This window comes from Molossus molossus, unplaced genomic scaffold (genome assembly GCF_014108415.1).
Source record: "Molossus molossus isolate mMolMol1 unplaced genomic scaffold, mMolMol1.p scaffold_m16_p_1, whole genome shotgun sequence".
Classification (NCBI taxonomy): domain Eukaryota; kingdom Metazoa; phylum Chordata; class Mammalia; order Chiroptera; family Molossidae; genus Molossus; species Molossus molossus.
The window spans coordinates 171,095,993-171,121,317 of NW_023425344.1; the positions used below are offsets into that span (position 1 = coordinate 171,095,993).

A 25,325-nucleotide genomic window follows, 5' to 3' on the forward strand; every position below is an offset into this window, starting at 1 on the left:
TTATATATACCAAGCTGTGTGTATAGCAATCTGTTTTATGTTGATGGTTGCTTAAGTTTGAACACATTCTAAAATCACTACCACTTTACTCACCAATTCCATGTTTATGATTTTGTCATTTTTTACTTACTTTCTAATTTATTGTTATAATTATTCATGATCTTCCTACTTTTAATCTTTTAACCTTTGTAGAGCTTTAGTGTTGGTTGATCCACTGCTTTTTCTAAGTATTTGCTTTTGTCAGTTGGAATTTTTTTCTTTCCTTTATTTTTTTATTCATGTATTTCACTTTGTTTTCTACTTCACGAAGTCCCTTTAACATTTGTTATAATAATGATTTAGTAAGGAACTCCTCTCTCTTTTTTGGGGGCGGGGGTCTGAGAAACTTTATCATTTCTTCAATTCTAAATTACAGCCTTACTGGGTAGAGTAATGTTGGTTGTAGGTTTATGCTTTTCATCACTGAGTATTTATTGCCAGTCCCTTCTGGCCTGCAAAGCTTCTGTTGAGAAATCAGCTGACAGTCTTATGGGAACTCCCTTGTAGATAACTAACTACTTTTTTTTTTTTGCTACTTTTAAGATTCTTTCTTTGTTTTTACCTTTGACATTTTAATTATGATGTGTCTTAGTGTGGGCCCTTTTGAGTTCATCTTGTTTGGGACTCTACTTCCTGGAATTGTATGTCTATTTTCTTAACCTGTTAGGGTAGTTTTCAGTCATTATTTCTTCATATAGGTTCTCAGTCCCTTGTTCTCTCTCGTCTGCCTCTGGTGCTACTATGATGTGAATTATGTTGTGCTAGATAATTATCCCAGAGGTCTCCTCAAAACAGTTTTATTCCTTCCTTTCTTTTTTGGTGTTCCAATTGGGTGTTTTCTGCTACCTTATTTTCCAAATTGCTGATTCAATCCTCTGCTTCATCTAATCTGCCATTAATGCCCTTTAATGTAGTCTTCATCTCAGTTATTTTTCATCTCTGAGTAGTTCTTTTTTATTATTTCTACCTCTTTGTTTAGGCTCTCACTGAGTTCCTCTATTCTTCCTCTAAGTTCATTAAGCATTCTTATGACCAGTGTTTTGATCTCTGTATCTGGTAGATTTCTTGTCTCCATTGTATTTAGTTCTTCTGGAATTTTGTTCAGTTCTTTCATTGTGGATGTGTTTCTTTGCCTCCTTATTTGACTGACTCCCTGTGTTTGTTTCTATGTATTATGTAGATGTGCTACTTCTTCCTGTCTTGGCAGAGTGACCTTACATAGTAGGTGTACTGTGAGGCCCAGTGGTGCAGTCTTCCTGTTCACCTGAGTCAGGTGCTCCAGCAGTGTCCCTTGTGTAGGCTCTGTGCGCCCTCCTGTTGTTGAGCCTTGGTTGCTGTTGGCATATCAGTGGGATTGACCCTCAGTCTGACAGGCTATAAGGGCCGGCCTTGTCTACAGTGGACAAGCTGTTGTGTGTGGGCTAACTCCATGGAGCAGGCATTTAGTGGTGCTCTGGTGCCATCCGAGCCTGTCCTTCAGGTGTATTCTTTGTGGAGCTAGTTGCATGGTTATCTGTTGTGGTCTGAAGCCGTCTACCATGTGGGTTGGTTCTGGAGACTTGAGAAGGGCTCCAGTTCAGGCCAAGGCCAGTTGGCATTTGTACCCAGCTTGGAGCCAATTACTGAAGCTACTAAAGTGATCTGCAGTTGGTAATCATTTGTACTGAGCTTGGAGGTGCTTGGGAGAGACTATGCCGCAAACCGAGGCCCACTGCCTCTAGTGCCAGGCTTTGGTGGGCACCACAATGTAAGCTGAGGCTAACTACCTCTTGTGCTGGAACCCACTTAGTTCATGCTATGTTCCAGCCAACACTGGCTGAAGCTTATGCCAGACTTAGGACTACCTGGTGGGAGTTACAATGCAAGTTGAGACCAGTCACCACTTGTGGCTGGGCTCAGGGCTGCTTAGCAAGAGGTGCAGGGCAAGCTGATGCCAACTGCTGCTTGTTTGGGTTTTGTGGACCTTGAGAGATTTTAGGCAAGATGTCGGCACAGGCCAGAAACAGGCTGTTCCTGGGGGAAAACCTCTGGAAGCAGCTCAGGCTGGCTGGAGAGCTGGATGGGGTCTCGGGTAATCACCAGAGCCAGGCAAACAGTGTTAGCCAGGTTAGTGGAGAGCTCATATTTGGCACCCACCTGCTCCTGAGGGCTGGGTATGAAGAGGGCTCAACAAAGAAGCAATGGTGCCTGCCAGCACTTCATCCCTAGAGAGAGCCTCCCTGATCCCTGCCCCTCCAGCCCCCTCACACTGGAGCCCAGAGCAAGTGAGTGTGTAAGCAAGTGAGTGTGCATGGCTCCTTAAGGGGAACGCCTGGATTCCGGCAACCCTTCATTGTACTCAGCCACAGTCCTTCAAAACCAGATGTCACAGAGATGCCTCTTTTCAGCACTGGTACTCTGGGCTAGGGAGCCAGGTGTAAGTCTGGGACCCCTCATGAGGTGGGACCTCTGCATCCAAGATAGCCATCTTGATTCTTAATTTCATGGGACCTGCCCTTTTCTTATCTCCACCCTTCCTGTAAGTGTCATCGTGGCTACTTCTTTATATTCTTGGTTATTGTACTTCTATTCAGCTAGTCTTCAGGTGGTTCTCGGTGATGGTTGTTCTATTAATTTAGTTGTAATTTTGATGTGGTTCTGGGAGCTAAATGTTTGTACAACCTACTGAGAATGCCATGGAAGTCATGATCATAAAACTGAAAGTTTTGCCTTTACTGACAGTAAAAGCAGTTTAAAATTACATTATATTCAGAAATTTATTGTGGAGCATGAAGGGTTGTTGCTGCTTTAAAACCAAATCTTCCTTTTATTTATTTTTCTGTACATTAGTAAAATTGAAAAGCATGGTACTATTTAATATTCTACAGTATCTTTCTCATATTGCCTTTTTCTCAGACATCAGTTTCCTCTCATCCAAATATGTCCCTCTGTATGTACTACAAACAAGAAATATTATCAAAGAGTTCTTACACATCAATACAGATGTTTCTTAAACTGACAATGAAAATTGTCCTCATGGACACAGCACCTGCTATTTACAAAGTTTTGACCCAAAGGTCAAAATAAACTATATTCAGCACAGATGTAGGGGGAATTTTGGGTTACTCTGTATTTATATCCTTTATCTTCAACATCCCTGTGACATAAATAGGAGCAGGTGGTGGTTCCCTATTTAACATACAGATAAACTGTGGCACAGAGGATTCATGCACCTTTTCCAGGACTGGGCTGAAATTAAATGCCAATTTCTTAACAGCTGGTCTTGACACAGTGACAGAGGACCACAAAGAATTTCATACAAATTTAAAATTAATAGTAGTTACCTAAAATGAATAGTAATGTTAACTTAATATTATGAAGTACAGATTAGGTTTAAACTATTTGTACTATAGAAAATGTTTGGTTCCCTTTATTATTTTTAGAATAGTAATATTCCTTCCTCCCTTTTCTGCTTTTGCAGAAAGTAGAAGGATTAGTGGATAATTGTATTGCTGTGATTGCAGCACCTGTGTGTTATTTCTTTTGATTGGCTAGTTTTGTATTAAAGATTCCTACCAGCTAAAAGTCTCCTTCATCAAATGGCTTTTTATGAGCTAGTTTTGGCTTGGGTGGTTTTAAATTTACGACAAAAACCTTCTTAATTCAACTTAGACTTGCACTTTAACTTTTGCTCTGAATTTGTTAGTTTACCATTACCTTTTTATCATCTCACCCATTTCAGTTTTTTTATTTCAATGCTAAGAGCAGCGTGCACCCCCAGTAGGAATATAGCTTGAGCTATCCTGTTATTGCTAGCTCTCAGGTTTGTGTATGTCATTCAGTTTATAGGTACTAATAATGCCCTTCCCTAGAGAGCTGCCATTTAAGGAGTGCCTAACCTATTATAGGAGATACAGGAATTAACCGCTTTGGAGTATGGTTATCATCACAGATGCTAACAGCACTGTTTAGAACTTTATGGTGATCTCAGTCACAAAAAGCACCTTGTTTGTGGACTTAGGATTGTGTTTAAGTACTCAGAGTTTGTTAAATCTCTTTAATACTATATTTGAAGTAGAAAGAGGAAAAGATGTAAATAATAGATTGGGTTGGTTTGTTTTAATCTTGTTTATTTCTTTGATCACATTAAACTTTGAAAATTATAAAGAATATTTAGAAGGTGAATTACTATAGAATCATTTACTAAGCTAGCAGTGTTTTCTGAAAATAATTCCTCAAAAAGAAAACTTCAGACATTTGCCTGCCTAATTTGTGATAAGTGCTACAATTTTTCATTTAAATTTGATCATTAATGATTATTTCACTCAGGGAAATGATGCTTTCTAAAACAGTTTTCAAAAATGAAAATATTTTGTAATTTTATTGAATACATTATATCTGGATAATTTTAGCTTGTATAGCTTTAGAGTTTTATAAATCTCCTTTTTTTGTATAGTGAAGTAGAATTTACACTTCAAAATGTATTTTATCTAGATAGTCATTTCTTGCTTTAATAAATTTTACTATGTAGGAAATATCTGCCTGCTTTAGAAATACTAACATTTGCTTTCTCTCTGCTTAATTTTTATGTAAACTCTAAATATAATAAGATAAAGTAAAATATTTCATTTATAAGCCCTCTGAAAGTAGAGCATTTTAAAAGCAGGTAGGTGTCTCCACCCTACTTTTCATGAAGCATTTTACCTATTCAAGCAGACTTTTAAAAACAGCTTGTTTTGATAGCAAACTGTTCTCCTGTGGGCCTTCAGCCTTTGCTTCCTGGCAGCACCTTTGGTGCGAAAAGAGAGTGATCAATTGGGAGACTATCAGTGCCAGCATGCATAGAGTGATAAGTTAACACACCACTGGGAATTTCTAGGGCCCACCAAGATACTTCACTTCTAATGTGCTAACAAGCTCATTTTTCTACCTCTTGCCTCTTCAGTTATTTTTTTTCTCAGAAGAGCTTAGAAGTTGAGTGCATCAGGCATAATGAAAAGCTCTGTAGGAGGGAGAAGCAATAACCCCATTTTTCCCTTTTCAGCCAAATAGAAAATTAGTTTCTGGTAATACACAAAGGCCAGTATTTTTTGTACAAGGGGCACTGCTGTGAATCAAAGGACTCTATTAACTGCAGAAAATTCGGCAGCTGTGAATCTCCCCCAATGAAAAAAGTACTTTCCAACAAGTTGTGAGATATGTGGTATTATTTAGATTGAACCATCAGTTTCATCCTCTTCCATTTATAACCACACACCCTCATTTAAAAGTGTGCTATATTTCTTTTCTATGTTAACACTCAAAAATGTCTATATGCTCCTTCCATTAAAGCTTTACTGCTGATCATTTTAATATAGCATCTTGTCCTTTGCTACCCATTTCAGAAGTAAAATTCTTTTGAAGTTCAACCTCAGTGTGCAGAATTGAAAATAATGGATGGCTAGGAATTGGAATTCAGATTATTTCAGTACATAAAATAAATTGTAATACAAGAAAGTACTCAAGCCATTTAGAGGGCAATAGATATCACAGCCTAAGTCAAGTACCTATTGAATATAGTCTTACCTGTACACTTATGCTTGTTTTCCTCTTAATTTTCACAAGTATCTGCCATTGAATTAGAATTTTTCTTTTTTTTTTTTTTTTTTTTTTTTTTTGGTAGACTTGGGCTACAATTTCTAGTAATTGAATTGTAATTTTTTTTTTAAAGGAATTTTGAGGAGGAAATATTTAAATGAGTTTTGGAAAATCAGTGGGGGGAAAAACAACCAATAGGCAAATTTTTATTATTCTTTATACTTATTTAAAGGTCTTATGTAAAGCCTATCAACACAGCATATTGAGTACAGCAGGAAAACTTTAAAAAGTTGTAGAAGAAAGGTTAACTGATTTCTCAGTTCAGGAACTATACGACATGAAGTCAGCATGTGAGTTTTTCCTGATAATTGTATGTTGCTGCCTGCTGCTCTACATTTTGACAGCCATTTCCATAGTTGCTTTCGTGAACAACAGAAATATTCTCTCTCTTTCTCGCCCTCTCTGTGCTAACAGCACAATCAGGCCTGCTGAAACAGGAAGCCTGGAGTGGGTTGTTCAAAAGCAACAACACTTCAAGGTACTGGTTGCTTGTCAATAATATCAGAGAAGAAAATGTGGTGAAAGGGAAGTACAGTGTTTTTCTGTCAGTGTCAGTGCCCTGTAGATGCTTTGTTAGACAGTATTTAGGAGTCCTGTGGTCTCTTTGCAAATATTCCTGCTTGTTTCAGTGTTATAATTGACTAGGTACTTTTTCCTGACATACAGATTCAACTATGTATTTATCTTAACCGCATGGAGTTATTCGAGGATTACAGCAACAGTGGTCTTCCATTCAAAATGAGAACAATTGTTGGAAAAATGCAGAGATTTTAGAAAAAAAAAGGAAGATATGCAGGAATTTTTCACAATAAATCTTTACAAGTGAAAATATAGAACTTCAGACATAGTATTTTAAGCAACATTATAATATTTATTGTGTGTGGCTTTTCAGAGTAAATCTGCAGATCTGAAGCTGATTAAAAAGATAAGATGAGCCTAGGCTGACCTGATAGCAGTTGAATCCTTTCTCAAGTAAACTTAACTTTCTTTGTTTTAGTATTATAATTATTTTCTAATAAATATATCCCTGTTAAGCTGTCATATAGAGTGGTATCTTGAAATGTAAACTTATTAATATGTTAAAAACCATATTTTTTACTCTTTAAAAAGCCATACTTTTAATATATGCAAGAACATTCAATGAATAGTTGTATTTATCAAGAACTAATGGCTTAGCAATCACGGTAGTCCTTTTTGATGAGATCTATTCTTTTCCAATGTAAGCTGCATTTAACTTCATCCTTAACTGAAGGAAATCAGCTATGAGGAAAGAGCGCGATACCTGCAAACAATTGTCCAGCACCATTTAGAACCAACGACATTTGAAGATTTTGCAGCACAGGTTTTTTCTCCGGCTCCCTACCATCATTTACCATCTGATGCTGGTAAGATTAAAAGCAAGTATTAGTTACTTGTCATTATTTGAACTTGAAATGCAATACCCTTTTGTTCTAAAAACTCTTAAAATAATGGAACACTTGCTTGAATTAAATTCGTTTCAACATTGAAATATATTTTTCATCATTAGTTAATATTTGAATCTGGCCTATAAATTTGATTTATACTTTATTTTACCTAATGGAATTCCTTTGAAAGTCAACAGTCTTCATAGAGGTACATGCACCGCTTTTTATCTGAGCTAATGGGCGGTGACCATTGTTTTTCATGGAATCATTACTGAAGGAGGTATCTGCAAAAGAAACACAAGTTGAGCATGTACTCTGCCAACTTTAGAGGGTCGAATTTTATGGCTAAGAATATTGCCTTATCTCTAATTTTACAAATAAAGTTAAATGGTCTAGATTTAAAAGTACTTAAAACAGTGAATTATTTTATAATATTTAAAGATTATAAGAGGGTACTGCATTTTTACTATTAACTAATTTTGAAGAAATCAGTAAAAAATAAATGACTCATGGCCTTCCTATTCTGTAATACTTTGCACTCCTTATGATTGTTTCATTTATTTTATTTTCCCTCTTTAGATCATTAAATATCAGTTCTGTTTATCTGAAGGTAAGACAAAGTGTCAACCAAAACCTTCTTTGTTCTTCCCCTATTTCCTTTTTTAAAAATTTGCGAGCACTAAGCTTGTAACTCAAACAATAAGCAAATTTAACACTGCCCTGGTTCATACTAAACATTTCAGATATGGTCATTAAATTTTTTCAGAATTATACTTACTAACCCAAGTCTGCATGAAACACTAACACTGGTTCTGGGATTTAAAAAAACAACTAATAATAAAACCCTTGGTTGAAATTAGTTACACCTTGTTGTATTGACCTTCTTTGTTCCTCAGCATGTAAAAGTAGTACTACTGAACTGGTATGTCTCTGTATTTTATAATGTGTTGCATTTTTATTAGATATCTTAACTCATCAAACAGTTGTTCTGTTGTGTGCCTTGCACTGTACTAGGCACTTGAAATACAAAAATGACTATTTTAATGGTGTTCTAAAGAAGCAGGAAAAGAGAATACAATATACTTGAAGTTCATTATAGTAACCCTTCAAATTTTCTTTTATATTATGTTCTCTTTACATTAAATAAGTTTAAAGGTACAATACTTCTTTTTCTTGCCTAATTTATTTGAAAAAAATTACTGTAATTCTCAATTGAGAAATTAAAGCTTCCATTTCTGTCACCATTTAATTGGGCATCATAAAAATAATTTTACCTAAAAACCTAGAGCCCTTTTGATTAATATAAAAGACTTATCAAGAAGAAAATTATTAAGACTAGATTGAACTTCTGAAAGAGAGATTAAGATTCACTTCAAGGGATTAATGCTATCTAAAATTATTCAATTTAGCATAAAGAAATATGGTAAAAGTAAATTAATGAACAAAATAAAAACTAGTTAAGTATACCTGGAAATGTCACTTTTAGTAATAGAGAATATCTGATAAGTAGATAATAGATATAATACTTTTGTGTTTCATATAGTGGAACTATAAACTTCACAACTGAAAAATATTGATAATAGGACCACATTCATTCTAACTTTTCCCCTTCAATGTATAAAGGGTGTCAATTTTATTGTTGTTGTTTACCAGCTGAAGTCCTTAATATTTCTTTTTCCACATTATCCTGTATATTTTGCTGGATATATAATATAGGACGTACAGTGCATTCTCACTTTCTGAGGCATTAAGAAAAGAATGATAACAGCAACTAAGACAAGGTTCTTTGGCTTCTTTTTTTAATGTATTTTCATACTTCTTTTATTCTACAACTTATTTAACATAAAACTTAGTTATTTAAATAGTAATGAAAATATGAATTTTAACATAAACCTAATACTGTGCTACAAATTCTTTCCAGTTAATTTGGGGGTGGGGGGTGCAGTGAAGAAGGAAACTTGATTCAGTCCAAAACAGCTCAATTGTGATACAGCACGGCTATGAAAATAGCACAGATGTAGAACTTTCAGTTAATTTAAAAATTGTCTTTGCCTTCAGAATCCATTAGAAACAAACACTCGAATTTTTAAGAGGTTGTTTTTATCTGTGGATAATGTGGTCCAGTATTACCAAATACATTTTTATATGTTTTTTGAAGATTTTATAGTTATTAAAGATAGAATCTATTTTTAGGAAAGTGGTTCTCAGTTCAACACAATATAAAGATGAAAGATTTACTTCTACCATAGCAAAGCATTCTGTTATCTGATGAATGATTGTTTTACTCTTCCAATCACCTCAAATTTTGATTTTTCTGTCCTAAACCACTCAATACATATAGAACTCCCTTTAAAGTTACAAGTCAAAGTGGGAGATAGAAGACATGAAATAAACCACATAATAGCAATATGGATCTGACTTATGGTTTACAAAAATTACAGAACAATGTGAAGTTTTTTTGGTTCATTTTTACTTTTTAACATATGATAAGATTTGCCACATTGAGGAAATGCATTCATAATTTCAAGTGAATATCAATTTTCAATATCCTATGCATACTCCTTATATATAATAATACTAATATGCATTCATGATTTCAAGTGAATATCAATTTTCAATATCCTATGCATACTCCATATATATAATAATACTAATCACTGCTAATGCAATAATTTGAAAGTAATGCCAATATAATAATCATATAAAGATTATAATTTTTCTAACCAGTCATATAATTTTATTTGGTGGAATAGTGTGGAAAAATACTATTTTTTTAAGTGGACTTAACTTGATTTAAGATTATCTAAAACCTATTTTCTGGTTAATAGTAACGTACCAAGATGATGACATTGAAATGCAGCAGAGGATTTTTCAAAGATAATTTTTAGTGTTTTTTTTAAATAGATATGAAAAACATTTTTGGGATATCATAAGTTGATCCATAAATTTTATAACTGTATTTTCTCAAAATGGACTCTGTCTGCGGCAGTAGACTGATACTTAAGGGAAATTATTTTTATCCCTAAGGTCATTGAGGGGGAGATATGGAAGATCAACAAAGTGTGACATCACAATAACTACATTAAGACATTATTAGATTGTTCTTGTCCCTTATTTAAAAAAAAGTTACAGGAAAAAAATCCCTTTATCCTTGTCAGGCATGTGTGTGGAAAATATCAAAAGTTTTACAGTGACCTTTTTTTAATATTTATGAACACTTCTACTCTGACTCTAAACTTTAAATTGAAATTACTCCTCCTCTTGGCCAAATTACATTAGTAGTTCAAAATCTAGATATTTTTTCTGAACAGTATATTGTCTTTTCAAATCAAGTCTTTTTTTAATAAAAGAAATTATGCAACACTAACAAGAAACAGGGTTTTTTGCTGAAAATGCACCATAGATGTTGTCTTTCTCAATTTCAACATTAAAAATAACATCAATTTTTTCCCAGTGTTGTCTTTTTTAATATCATCAACCGTAAATATTTTAATCTTTATTGCTTTAATTGAGCTAGTAGATAACTCCCTTTGGATTTTTTTTTTTTTTTTTGCAAATTAAGTTAGAAATTTTAGTACTTTAAAAATTAAAGGATTGATTGATGTTTGACTCTAAATATACACATACACACAAATATGCATACATCTATACCTATATACAACTGTATAATTACATTTGGAAAACTTATACGTTCCTATTTAAATAAATATAAGATTCAGATATTTCAGTGCCATCAAAATAAGTTAATTTAGACGAGAGTGATTATGAAAACTATGGTAGCATCAAATCTTCCTTCATCCCATTGTTTCACAAAGTTTGTGTTGCCACATGTAGATGAGATAGCATTATGATGGTCAGATCCATCTCTTTGAATGGAATTAATGATGAAAATTTAACCATTACTTTAGGTAACCATTTAAGCTCGGTGTCCTTTATTTTTTTTAAAATGTTTTTGTTTTATATGTTTTTTATTGATTTTTTTAGAGAGAGTTGAAGGGACAGAGAGAAACATGGATTGGCTACCTCCTACATGCACTTTACTAGGGATCGAGCCTGCAGCACGGGGCATGTGCCCTGACTGGAAATCGAACCAGGATCTCCCAGTCCATGGGATGATGCTCAATCCACTGAGCCACACTGGCCAGGGCTCGGTATCCTTCTTTAAAAGTTATTTTACGCATTCCAGGCTCTGAAGTGACCTAAAAGAATATATTTTAGGTCCTCAGAAGACATTATATATATATAATCTCCTAAATAATATTTGTGCCAGCAGGAAAATCAGTTTCCTTCAGCATATAGCATAAGCTATAAATTTGTTTATTATGTTTTTAAAACCAGATTCCTAATCATATTTATCACTAGGTTAGCCTGCAATTATAAGCAGCAAATTGTATTGCATTTTCAACAGTATTTTGAGCTTGGAAATTTGGATTATATGTTATTGACCAAGAGTCAAATAATATCAACTTAAATAAAGTCCATTAACCTTTTGTTGCAGTAATTACTAGGTTCAGTTTCCACATAGAAGTCATTCAGAGTAAAATTTTTGTAGTGATAATAGTAAAATGATAATTGAGCAATTACTGAGTGCCAGGCACTGTGTTAAATACTACATATGCATTCTCTTTTAATCTTCATGACTGTTCCGTGAGATTTTAAAAAATAGCTTTCCCAGAGTCACCTAGTATTTGCTAAAGCCAGACTCTGACTTCAGAATCCATGATCTCAACTATTATAATTACCCATTTTGTCAAAATATTTCAATCCCTTCTTGCTATTGAAAAAGGAGAGAGAAATTTCCCAATAACATGTCATATTTATAAATTAGAAATTGATAATAATTTTTTATGTTGCCCCTACTTTTCCACTCATTGAAAACTCTTTTTTTTTTTTTTTAACAATAGTTTTGAGGTTGCAATGGAGAAGTATGGGGCTTTGGAATCAGACTGATCTGGATTAAATCACAGTTCTGCTATTTATTATCTGCATAATCTCAAATAAATTAATCTGTCTTAAACCCAGTTTTCCCATTTGTAAGGAGATAAAATATGACAAGCTTAGACTGATTTATTCTAAGTCTACAATAATGGTAATTCTTAATCATAATGAAACCACTTGTTTGCCCATACTTCTGTGCTATTTTATTAAATGTGTTATTTCCTTTATGACATTCAGTGGTGCATCCATGCTAATCTTAATCATTTATAATTTCTTTAACAATAGTAAAGCAATAAGCTCATTTGGGTAATCTGCATCCTTTACTATAAGGTTGTATTTTATAGGAATATTGGCATAAGAGTAAATTCTTTAATTTCCCCAAAACTAAACTTACTAGTATGTTGTGTTCTCCACATTTCAACCGTTACAAGTGGTCATTTATTTCAAAAATATTCCTAGTTTCTATCCCTTCTTTCCTAATCGTCGTCTGTTTTGATTCACAGTCTATTAATTTTTCACTGTTACCTATTTAGTAGCCTTATTATAGGACTACACTTATTGTGTGCCTGCTCTGTGCCAGGATCTTTGCATATGTAGTCATTCTTCCCTCACAACTTTGAAAAATTACTAGTATTGTCTCTATTTTACAAATAAGAAAACTGTCTTCTGTCAGTTTGCCCAAGATGCAACAGCTTGTACCATGACAAACTTGGCACTTAACTGAGGTCTGTCTAACCAGTGTCCATGCTTTCTAACATACCACATTGCCTCCTAGTTCAGTATTAATTGGAATGCTTTCAAAGTCACAATATTTTTATTTTATTTATTTTTTCCATTGATTTTTAGAGGGAGACACATCAATTGGTTGCCTTCCACATGCTCCCAGACAGGGGTCAGGGATCAAACCTGCAACCCACGTACCTGCCCTTGACCAGGAAACAAACCCAAGAACCTTTGGTGCATGGGCTGACACTCTAACCACTGAGCCACACCAGCCAGGGCAAATTTTTAAAGGCTGTATTTACTCTATAACTTTAGCAGTTTTAAAATGATTAGCAAGCAGTACAAACAAAGCCCCAATAAATAATTTATTGAGTTCCCTTTTATAATCTGCATAGATCCCACAGTCATATTCATCATATTATTTGTTATAATAGTTTATTGTAACCTATGCATAATATATGAGTCATTTATTATACCATTAGGAGATAGACACAGTCTATGGAGAACTGTACCAATGTTAGTAACAGATATGGTATGGTAAATATAGGAGTCCATAGATACTTTTTAAACTTTATACTTGAGGATATATTAATAATAAAAATAAACATTCTTTATGATTCAGGTAATATAAATCAGTACTTAGGCAGAATAGGCTATGAAATGAAGTGTAGGTATCACTGTATTCTTGACATCTAAAATTGAGATCTAGCCCTGGCCAGGTAGCTCAGTTGGTTAGAGCGTCGTCCCAATATGCCTAGGTTGTAGGTTTGATCCCCAGTCAGGGAACACAAAAATCAACCAATGAAAGCATAAATAAGTAGAATAACAAATTATTAATCATTTTCTTTCTCTCTTTCAAATCAATAAATAAAGTTAAGATCTATCCACTCTAAATTATTTATAGACTTTGGGTATGCTGAATATATACCGTAAATGTTTGCTAAAATGTGAGAAAGTAGTCATAGCTATATATTATATACTAAAATGCCTGATTTGACTTTTGGTTTACTAAAGTGGTGATTTCATTTTGATGGCAGTAAGGGAATTCCTGTTGAAAATATTCTTTGAATTTGGCATACTCTAAAGCAGTGTTCTCCAATAAAACTTTCTATGATGATGGAAGTACTCTGTATCTACACTGTCCAGTATGGTTTCCACTAACCACATATAGCTGCTGAAGACTTGAACTGTAGCTAGTGTACTGAGACACCAAATTTTTATTTTAATTTAACTAATGTGGCACCTATGGCTAACATGTGGGGCAATATAGGCTATAGAGATTGTATGACTGAATGATCAGGATAACATACCCCCAGTACAGTGACACTGAAAGGTAGATGTTTATAGCATCTCTTATAGACGATCTTTTTCTTTTCTTTTTTCCTGTTTGAACTTGTTTTGTTAGTTGGTAAGTATAACATTTGAATTTACAAAGCATTATCCATTGTGAAACATCATCACTCTAACACATTGCATGACCAATTGTATTTCATATTAAAAACCTGATTACTCTTTTCTCTGCTCCTCAGTTAACACCTGTAAAATTCTGCACTGTGTCTCTCATATCTGTTATCTATCTTCTCTTTTGTTTTCTCACTTCTGCTCGCTACTCCATTTCTTCATTTACAACAAAGAAAGACATGCAGTGATAGTTCTCTTCCTCCCAAAACCTCCGCTAGAAAACATTGGCCATCTCAAGGTAAATAGCCGTGGGAAGGCCTGTCATGATTGGCCGGGAATAATGTGCATTACCAGGAAAGCATGAGCTACTTGCTCTTCACCTTCCTTCCGCCATCCATCTGCAGTGCTTTCCTGAAAGGGCCATGGGTTCATGTTCTCCTCTAGGTTTTCCAGTATGGGTCCAGTATCAACCAGTTAAGATCTTCAGGAAGAGTAAAGGTGAACAGAAATATATTTCCTTCTCCTTGTATTTTGAAGGCCAACCTCATTTCAGTTAGAAAAGAAAGAATGTTGGAGAAGTTACTTTGAAAAGCAGGGCAGTTGACCTGGATTCTGAGTAATAAAATATTTTTTCTTTTACAATGTAAGTTTGTTCCTAAGCATAATTAGAACATTTGGCCTTAAAAACATTTTGAAGTGTTCTACCGAGACACATTCTTAATAATGAAAGAGATACATCTCAATAGGACATGTACCCCTTATTGAATGGTCTTGTGTTTCCTTATAAATATTCATAACTTCAATTTAGGCACAAATGTTTTATTATACAGAAGTGCTAGTATAATTATGTCCAAGCTTGAAGTGTCAGGGAGGTGCTACATTGGCTAAAAATTTGTCAAAGGTTTCCCCTACAGAGTAAGGAGATGAGTAAATTTAAGCCTGCAACCTGTTTGTGTGTCTGTATGTCTGTGACACACAAAGAAAATTTTTATGTACATTAGACCCAGAAAATCTGGATTAAAGTGCCTTAAAAAATATACAGAATTTTTAAAATCATTATTCTGTTGTTTGCTGATTTTCTTTGGGTTTTGTGTGTGTGTGTGTGTGGTTTTTTTTTTTTTTTTTTTTTTTGAAGGGCTTTTATTTTTTCAATTAATTTCTTATTCATTTAGAAAATATTTGAGAGCCTATAATGTACAAATTTCTATAGAGTTTCTGTATATTAAAGAATCATAGTTCATGGAAATAAAATACAGAGGTGAAGAACTACTTTGTAAATGACGAAAAGGATTTTCTAATTTGAACTTGTTTTTTTCTTTTTTTATTTTTTATATCTCCTAATTCTACAGTTCACCTGTTTGCTAGGACTGGATAATGTAATTGCAAAATTTAAGTAAAGAAAAGCATTGCTTATCTCCTCTAAACTGAGACATTTTGAGGGATCAGTTTTTCTTTTTAACTGACTTTCATGTGTGAATCCTTGTCTTCGTCCTTCCTCGAAAGCATATTTTAATACCTAGTGTATATAATGGTCTCATAGTGCTGAGGTTTTTTTGGAACTGATTGTTATTGTTATTTTCAAGTTTAAGTAATGAAGGCCCTTTTCTTGGTTATACCCTAAAGATAGGAATTGGTCCTTCTTACCTGCTTCTTAAGCCCTTCCCTGCATGCTAATGATGCTTTGGATCCCTGTCCTTTCTGGCCCAAAGATTTTGCTTCCCGTTGCTTTTTCTGGGGGAGCTCTCTGCTTGGCTCTGGGCTCTGGGCTCTGGAACTAAGGATTGACGTTTTCTTGCTATTATGATGACATGAACAATCAGGTCATTGGGCTTAAAATAAAATATTAGGTACTGTTGTAACAAGCAAGTTTTGGGCTTGCTCTTCTCAAAAGACCTCATTAAAGGTTGGGATCCATTGCTACATACAGATCAGTATCGAAAGGTTGTTTTTTATGGGATGAGAGGCTGGATAACCTGACCTATAAGAATGCTCTTGCTTTTTCCCACAGGCTCCTACCCAGAGATTCTACCCAGTGAAACTCCCACAGCAACGCAGGTAGATGGGGCTGACCTGGCCTCTCCAATGTCTCCTCGAACTAGCAAAAGCCGTATGTCCATGAAGCTGCGTCGTTCCTCTGGCTCAGCCAATAAATCCTAAGGAGACAAGCAGCCCAGCAGAGATCAGTAGTAGCCACCTTAGCATGAACATAGTGTTAGCCCTTTCGGGCCCTCATGTTTGCCACAACATGCATGTTCCTTCCTGAACATTTATTGTTTAAAAAACAACAACAAAAAAAAACACTGGATTTAAATAATTTGTTACTTAATATTTTAGATTTGTTTATTCAGTTGCTTCCTCCCCCCCCCCCCATACTCCAACCTGCCTTGGGGGGAGTTTTATTCAATACCCCTTTACCTTTCTAGATAATTATGTCTGAGAAGTTTTACCTTTAATTTCATGATTAACTTTGAAACAAAATATAATTAGACAGCTGGTCTCATTATTTATCATGCCCCCTTGCAACATTATGGGCTCAGTAAATACATAGTTTTTTTACAAATGTAAATTTTTAAATTTAAGCATTTGTAAAGTTATAGCAGAAGTTGCAAATCTGTTAATACACAGGATGTGTATGGATTATTTATGTTATAAAAATAAAACACAAAATAAATGGTCTTTTAGCATCTGAAATTCTAACTGAAATAATTTTAGCATTAACTTTTTCTCCCCAAAGCAATGCCTCGTTTCTCGACTGTGCAGTGATTCCTTGACATATAGCCAGAAAAATCACTGTGCTGAACTTTGATTTATGTTTAGCTTCAATATTTTCCTAATGTTTTGCTTTTTAAATGGTATCACTATTAAATGCCTTTTTTTTTTAGATGTAGCCCTTTATTATTGGCTAGTGGATCCTGGTGTATCTGTGTTCTTTCTTAAGTACCAAAAAGGGGGGATTTGGAAGGAAGGAAGAAAAGAAGGAAAAAACTTTTCTGATATAAATGTGTTAAATTATTTGTATTTTTTTAAAAAGGAACATGACCCAGGAGTCTAAATTAAATCTAATATTGTTAATACTGAACTTGCAGGTGCAGGTTGGTATACATTCCACCCTCCAAAAGTATTTTCCTACAGTAGATAAGCTGCTCACATATTGCTCAATTTTGTTTTGAATGGACATCTCCTAAGGAAATGTAGCATGACATTGGTACAAACTGCATGTGTAAATACATACCAGCCAACTATAAAATATAAATTATGTATCATCATTCATGTAGTATCAACAAATTTGTAACAGTGAAAAAAATATATATGGTATTTAGTAATACAATAAAAATATTATCACTTATGTCCTTTAGTGTTTTTTGTCTTGTATATTTTCCAATTTAAGAATCAGGGCTATATGATTAATGGAGAGATGTAAAGCATAAACCTAGATTACCTTAATCATGAAAAAATTGGTTTGAAGTCTCAGGATACACCCCTAATATTTCTCAGGGATCCTATCACAGTCATTAAAAATGCAGGAAATTGTGCACCTTCCCTGGCCAGAAACTTCACCCAGTACACTTGGTTAAAGTATCAATTTACCTCAGCCTCATGCTTCTTTGATTTCTTAAATTTACGTTGCTTTATAGTATACATTCAGGAACAAAACTTTCTACAGACAATTTCTAAAACCTGTGCACTTAAGTTTTTATTTATTTTTTAATAAGTTTCTATGAAACAATGTAGAAAATAAACTAAAATGTCTGTGAAATGCAATAAACAAATGGCCCTTGGAACTAGATTAAACAATACAGACAGTTTCCCACAACAAAAATGAAGAATTACAAAGCGGAAAACCAAAGTAACTGCTTACATGTTTCTACAGTGCTTTTAATTTTTTTTTTAATGAACAGCTAACGATTTGATGATATGTAACAAAATGGAGTGAAAATACCAACTTGAACTAGTGAAGGTTAATTAGCACAGTTAACATGATTTTTTTCATCTTAGATAACACTAGCTTTTTAAAAAAATATTTAAAATATATTTTCTGTAGACATTTTGGGGTGGTAAAATGTCTGTAAAGAATAGTGCATATTCTCTGCCTGTTGGAGCTCTGTTTGTGCAGCAATACTTTAAAGGAAATTTTTCCATTGCATTTTCCTCACCATTACATTCATTTACAAAATATAATTTCTCCTGGCTGTTTTCTATCTAAGTGGGTCACTAAATTCTCAAGTAGGATACTGGCTTTGGGGAGATAAGATGTAGCTTTTAAAAATAGGCTGTGTTTAATGGGATTCTTAAGACAAACACAGAACACAACAAAGCACCAGCTATGTACATTTATTTGGTGGTAAGCATCTTACAAATATGGGCTATCTGTCAAGCAATACTCACTCAGCCAGTGTCCCAAACTCTGGCGATTAGGACATGGGTACAGAATGTACACTGCATATGGTTTACAAAAAAATTGTAGAACAGGTTGATGGAAAGAAAATATTGGATAATGACGAATTCAGTTCCACAGTGGATTGTAGGTATTAACATCTTCCTTAAGCTGAACAGAGTTTAATATATGATATACAGTATGAGATTTACAACAGAAGCATTAAACAGTTTGGATGAAACCCTAGTAAACCAGTTAAACTTCAGGAAATGAGGTCTATATTTCCAAAAAGCTATTATTTTTTAAAGGTTTAAAGTATCTCCCTCTGAATAATACACACAATATAGCTAAAGGTGAGAATCTTGGGGGTATCTCAGCTCCTTCCTGTAAAGTAACACCCCACCTCCGAACACTAACTTAAAAATGGACTGAGAAAAGGACAACTTACAGGGAGATCCCCACATCCCCCCAAAACTCAAACACCCTCTTAGATTCCCTACCTACAGGCACAGGTCTTGAATCTCCCCCACCCCGGCAGTTTGGCACCAATCACAACTTTTAATTCACAGAATATACAATGCCAAGATATCTGACCCTATTGAGACAGAAACTACATAAGTATCTGCAGTGGTAACAGAAAAGAAAAGATTTTGTAGACATTGAGACATGCACGCATTCACTGCGACTTTCCATAGGAATTACAAGTGATAGGATTCATTAGGCTCTTCAGAGTTTGGGGGACAGGGAATCCTATTTTCATGGGCAAAGTGAGAAAGATTTAAAGCTGACAGTCCTTGACCTCGAATGTTTATACCATCCGTATACATACCTGTTCTAGAAAGGGGTTTTACACTTGGTTATCGGCTCCTGTGTCAGAACATTGACTACTGGGATTTTTAGGAGAGAAAATATAGGAAGGAAATGGGGGTAAACTTGCAAGTTGAAGAAAGCCCCACAGAAATTCCCATGATCTGTTTCCTTGGAGGCCAGCCTCGCATTCTATCCCGTCTCTCTGGGCCCTCAACAGCCTGGCCGTAGTGGCATCTGCAGCAGCAGTACCTGCCGACTTTCTGAGGGGTGGCACTTATTGATGTGCCGAGTCAGCCCCGGAGAGCTGAAAAAAGTGGACGGGCAATGCTTGCAAGAGAAAATTTGCGGCGCATTCCCATCGGATGCCCCGTCTGGGCTGGGAGCTTCAGGAGGTGCCCCAGCCAAAGCTGGCAGGAGCAGCTCCTCCCGGACAGCATGCCACAGCCGGTGCTTGTCCCTGATGTCTGCGGACGGGAAGTGTGCCCCGCACAGTGGGCAAGTGAAGGCCAATGGGGCACCGCGCTCGGAGCCAAAGCCTGCGGCTAGTGCGCGGGCCGAGCCCGCCTCGTGAGTGCTCAGATGCTTGCGCAGATAGGCTTGGCGACGGAACTTTTTGTGGCAATAGGGGCACACGAAGATCTCGTGTCCCCCGATACCACTGGCACTGCCTGGCCCCGGCAGCCGATGCCCCAATACCCCCTCCGTGTAGGGGACCCGAGGCAGCGGTGCCTCGAGATGGGACAACACCTGAAGGCCCTGGGATGGGGCGCTGTCGGGACGCTGCTCCACCCCGGAGCTGTCCCTGGCCTGCAGGTGCTGATTTTCAGTCTGCTCTGCCCGGCTGTTCTCCTTCCCCTCCGCCAGAAAAGAAGCAACAGCCCCGGAATCCGGGGAGGACGAAGGAGGAAGCTTCCGGTCCATCGAGACTGTGGCAGCGTTTGTCACCGCGGGACGTGGCTTGTGCCAGCGGCGATGGGAGGCGAGGTTTGCTGGGCAGCTGAAGACCTTGTCGCACTCGGGGCAGCGGTACTCCACGCGTACGATACGGGAGCAGCGATGCTGCGCCAGCGCGAAGGGGTCCGCGTACTGTTCCTTGCACAGCTGGCAGATGAACTCCCCCAGCGGCGTGCGGCTGCCCCCCAGGCTCCGGGACGGGGCTCCGGGCTCTTCCTCCTTGATCTTCAGGCCTAGGACAGGGGATGTGGTCACTTCATCAGCGAAGCTCAACTTCCTCATGGCCTTTGGCTTCTTGACTCCTGCGGCCGCCGCAGGACCAGACACGCAGCTCAGAGGTGCCTTGGCGCGGCGGTCGCCAGCGGCGGTCCGCTTTAGGCCGTGCAGGGTGGCCGAGAGGGGCGCGGGGTCCGGATGGAGCGCAGGCTCTGGGAACGGTGCCCGGAGCGGCAGCTGGAACTGCTCCCCCGAGGTCGGTGCGGCTGCTGGTGCCACTGAGCAGGAGAAAGCGGCCACGGCAGCAGCGCCCCCGGGGAAGGACTCCGCGGAGACTGGTGAGCTGAGGCAGCGCTCCAGAAACGCCCGGCGCAGCTCCACGCCCACCGGCTTTGCGGGGCTGGAGCTGGCCCTGGGACTCTCCCTGCCATCCACCCTCCACTCTGCACCTTCCCGCCCATCCACCCCCGGGCTCACCCCAGCTGCCAGACAAGGCGACCCCAACAGTTCCCTGGCCGCTTCCTCCTCCAGCCCCTTTCTGGGCTCCTCCGGGCTAGGGGGTGCCGCCTGCTCTGCATCCGGCTGGGGGGCACTGGAAGCCTCCTTGGTAAAGGGCGGCGCCCCCTGGGGCTCTGGTTTGAGGAAGACCCGCTGGGCTAGGCGCACTCGGTACGCACAGCCTGTCCTTTTAGATCGCTTCACCAGGAAGCCCCTTGGCATGGTGGAGTCTGGAGCGCTCGGGGGCAAGGAGTAATGGGGGTGCAAGGGGGGCTGAGAGCGGGCGAGCACCTCAGCTACTGGAGCTTCGTTGCAGTGGTCATGCATTCACAGCCTTTATAGCTGAGACGCAGGCCAGGGGACCACTGGCCGCCTTTATTTAGGCTGGACTGTCCAATCAAGAGTGGGAGCGGGTGCTGGGGGCGGGATTTTCCCCTAGCTGGGCTCACGAGGGTACACCAGGCAGGGGACAGAGCACGCCCCTGCCCGCCTCCCCCTGACCTCGGCGTCATCCCGCCCCAGCTGCTGGCTTCGGGGCTGCCCTCCGCATCTCCACCTGCCGCCCAACTAGTGAAGACGCAAGAAGGTAAGATCCTGAGTGTGAGGAAGCTCAGCACTCCCCACCTCAGCCGCCTCCAGGGACCAGACAAGGAGCCCTGCTGGGGGGCCACCTAACGGCGCCCTTCCGTCCTTGGCACCCTCCTTGCGGGCTGTGACCCTGCGGCCCCCATGAGTGGGATCCTGATAGAAAAGCCCCGCCTTGCGGGAGCAGAGCTGAGAGGAAGGGACATCGGGCAGCAGGCTTGGGGAGGCCACCAGGTGGGTATCAGCCTGGGAATGGGTTAACATCCTCTGCCCATATCGAGCTGATGAGAAGCTGCGACCAAGCAGCAGGGCTGATAAATCCACCGCCCTTGTTCCTACACTTGACGGTGGGAGCACGTTTGCCATCCAGTATCGATCGAGACTGCGCTTGTCTGTGATACTATGAGGATTCATCTGGGAAGAAGGGCTCTCAGTGCCTGGGGGATCGTGCGTGCTGGCAAGCCTCTGGAGCTCAGGACGCCAGCCGGTTTCGGGGCCCTGGTCCTCGGGGCTCATAAATGCCCCCTCCCCGATGGGAATAGGAGTAGGGAGGAGAAAGTTAGAATCTAATTTTACAGAGTGGTTTCTCTGTTCACACCCTCCACTTGTACTACCCAGAGACATGACTTAGTGCCTAACGGGCCTATTTAGCATGGAGTAGATGGGGTGAGAAATACTGGCGGAATCAGGACTATGTCTGCTTCCCCTTGTATGTGACACTTTGCAAAAGGTGTGCTGTAGACCAAACTCAGTAGATTTTCATCTAGCACTCTGTAATGTGCCCAACACTGTCTTAAGCGCCAGACAATATTTGACTATTTGTAATACTAGCCGAACTGTGAAATAATTAGAAAATATATGACGGATGTATACTAAAGTGCCCAAATCCATAATATAAATGTAAATACAATATAAGAATAGGAAGGGGAAAGAACTATATGTTCAAGTCTCCTTACAAAACTAAATTGGAGAAACAGATATGTCTAGTCATCAATAACACATACTGTCTTCCTCGTAGTGAATGAAGTGTTTTTTCCAGGGAGAGCATTATTTTTAAGCATATTTGGAAGTAAGTATGTACTTGTTCACCACTGACTATATTTTAGGCACTCTACTTAAGTAATTGCTAATCTTTTCACACATGGTCACACAAAACAAGGATATATTATTATTCTCCTTTTTTGATAAAGGGGTTGAGCCATAAAGAAGTTAGATAACTGGTAAAAGTCACCAAGAACCCAGATTCAAACCAAGTTCTGGCTAATTCCAAATCTCACTCTTTCCATTACACCAGTGGCTTCAAACTATTTTTTTCTGATCCCATCCCTCAGTAAGAAATATATTTTACAGTACACACATAACTGAAACAAAATATTCACAAAATAATACCCTTAACTAGGTGCAATACATTCTCGTTTTTCTATTCAATTCTATTTTCTTTGTTTTAATGCTGATCATAGCAAACAAACTGATTTCATAACTTACTAATAGATAAGGACCCACAGTTTGAAAGCATCATCATTGTGGTATTTTCTATTTAAAGATGGAGGGGAAAGACCATTGTCCATCACAGATAAATCTATGAACAAAAACTGGTACATATACAAATGATAGAATATTACTCAGCCACAAAAAGAACAAAATGCTGATACGTACAACATGGATGAATCTTGCAAAAATTATGCTAAGTGAAATGAGCCACAAAAGGACAAATGTTATAAGATTTCACTTACATCAATGAAATATCTAGAATAGGCAAATTCATAGAGATAGAAAGTAAGTTATTGGATATAAGGGACTGAGGAAATAGGAACATAATGATTATATAATTTCTTTTGGAGTGATAAAGTTGTTAATCTATAGCAGTGATTGATGGACAACACTGAATGCAATTGATGCCACTGAATTGCATATTTAAAAATTGTTACAATGAACATTTTTGTTGCTTTATTTTTTTACCACAATAAAAAATTTCACACACATACAGAAGAGTGGAAGGAAAAATCATGACGTGTCAGACTGTAAAAAGAATATAAAGGAACAGGTCATGTAATTTGGACTTGATTACATAGGACAGGCGAGGAGAGCCATTTCAAGTTTTAAAGTTAGGGAATGACATTTTGTTTTGAAATTGTATAAGGGAAAGTATCTTCAGCTATATTATCTGCCAGAGAGAGAAAGGGAAATGTAGATATATGAGCATCTTCCTCTCAGTCCTTCCCCTTTTAAACAACTGAGATTATGTGTCTGTTTCTAGGGGGGAAAAAATGATGGAAACATAAAAAGTCAAAAGAGCAGCTATGATGTAGAATACTTAATGGAGTGATTGGCATAGAACTGATATGCAATAAATACTTTTTAAATGCATGGTACTTGTTATTAGATGGACAGCAAATGTCTCCAGCCGTCTATCAGCCATCATGTCTTCCATTTGTGCATCTGTTCAATCACTCACCAAATAACTGCTGTGTATTCTTTCTGTGATCGTTCAGAAACACAGTGCTCAAGGAGTAACTACCCTCTGTTATCTTCAGGAAAACTAATTTGTGTAGGAGAAGGCCTGGCCCGCCTGCAGCTATTTTTATTCTTTACCACCATTTTACAGAAATTTCCCTGAAACCTCTGGTTGACCCAAAGGACATCATTATTACGCAGGTTGCCAAAGGGTTTGCTTCAGCGCCACCCTCTCTCCAGCTCTGCGCCATCCCTGTGTGAGGGAGGCTGGGTGTTCCTGCACTGGCCTCTGCAAGTCCCCCTCCTCTAGGGGCACCGCTCACCTCTCTCCACTTCTTCCCCTTCTCTGACCGGTCCTCTGCCTATCTCCCCAAACCCCCAACATCCAGCAAACATCCTAACCCCATTAAAGGAGAGTCTCCTGAGTTTCACTGCACAAGTGTATCTGCTGTTCTCCATCCTCTGTAACACTTGTAGCAGCCACTGTTGAGTGACTACCATGAAACTGAGCAAATAGCAATGAGTATAACAATGCACATCTGTTTCTCTTCGTTATTTAAAAAAAAACACACAAAGAATTTCTGTCAAATATTTTCTAACAAATCCAGTAATTCCAATAGGTTTCTCTCTCCCTTCCCTTCACATACAATTGGATAATCTTTCTGGAAATCAGTGTAGCAATATATATTGGGAGCTTTTAAAAACATGTATACTCAAAGAAGAAAAAGAAAAGAAACAAAAAACAAAAACATGTATACCTTTTAATTCACCAGTTTCTCTTTTAGTAAATCACCCAAAAGAAGGGCAAAGATTTATGCACAAGGCTATTTATCACAGGGTTAGTTGTAATAGTAAAAAAGAAAATCAGAAATTACCTTGAGTAAATCATGGCACAGCCACACTATAGATTAGTGGTTCTCAACCCTCCTAATGCCACGACCCTTTAATACAGTTCATGTTGTGGTGACCCCCAGCCATAAAATTATTTTTGTTGATACTTCATAACTGTAATTTTGCTACTGTTATGTCTTAAGCAACACCTGTGAAAGGGTTGTTCGACCCCTAAAAGGGTTGCAACCCACAGGTTGAGAACCTCTGCTACAGATGATTACGTAGCTACAAAAATGCAATGACATGGACAAATATATATGCCATAACGTTAAACAAAAACAGCAGGATGCAAAGTTGCATGTACAATAAAGAGCTCGATTATGAAAGGGAAAAAAAAAAAAAAACACTGGAAGGAAATATGCCAAAATGTTGTTGGAGCTGCCTCTAGGAATTTTAGTTTTTTTAAACTGTTTTGTTAA

The 25,325-nt window shown here is 37.8% G+C and overlaps 2 protein-coding genes across 10 annotated transcripts in view; one reads left to right on the plus strand and one right to left on the minus strand.

Annotated features, from left to right (window-relative positions):
• Positions 1-17,468, plus strand: part of RALGAPA1 (Ral GTPase activating protein catalytic subunit alpha 1) — a 294,638-nt gene extending 277,170 nt beyond the window's left edge. For 3 of the 9 annotated variants that reach the window (XM_036275323.1, XM_036275333.1, XM_036275288.1), the window contains 3 exons: positions 6,916-7,040; positions 7,641-7,671; positions 16,132-17,147. In XM_036275323.1, the coding sequence (XP_036131216.1) occupies positions 6,916-7,040; positions 7,641-7,648 (133 nt within the window). In that variant the 3' untranslated portion in view covers positions 7,649-7,671; positions 16,132-17,147. Of the gene's footprint in view, positions 1-6,915; positions 7,041-7,640; positions 7,672-13,450; positions 13,454-16,131 lie in introns of all 9 variants that reach the window. The other 6 variants (XM_036275297.1, XM_036275307.1, XM_036275266.1 and 3 more) reach the window with 4 other exon arrangements.
• A 2,050-nt stretch (positions 17,469-19,518) lies between these two features.
• On the minus strand, positions 19,519-21,198 carry INSM2 (INSM transcriptional repressor 2). The gene has a single exon (XM_036247828.1). It carries the CDS (start codon positions 21,196-21,198, stop codon positions 19,519-19,521), a length of 1,680 nt encoding a protein of 559 aa, XP_036103721.1.
• Positions 21,199-25,325: the final 4,127 nt, after the last annotated feature.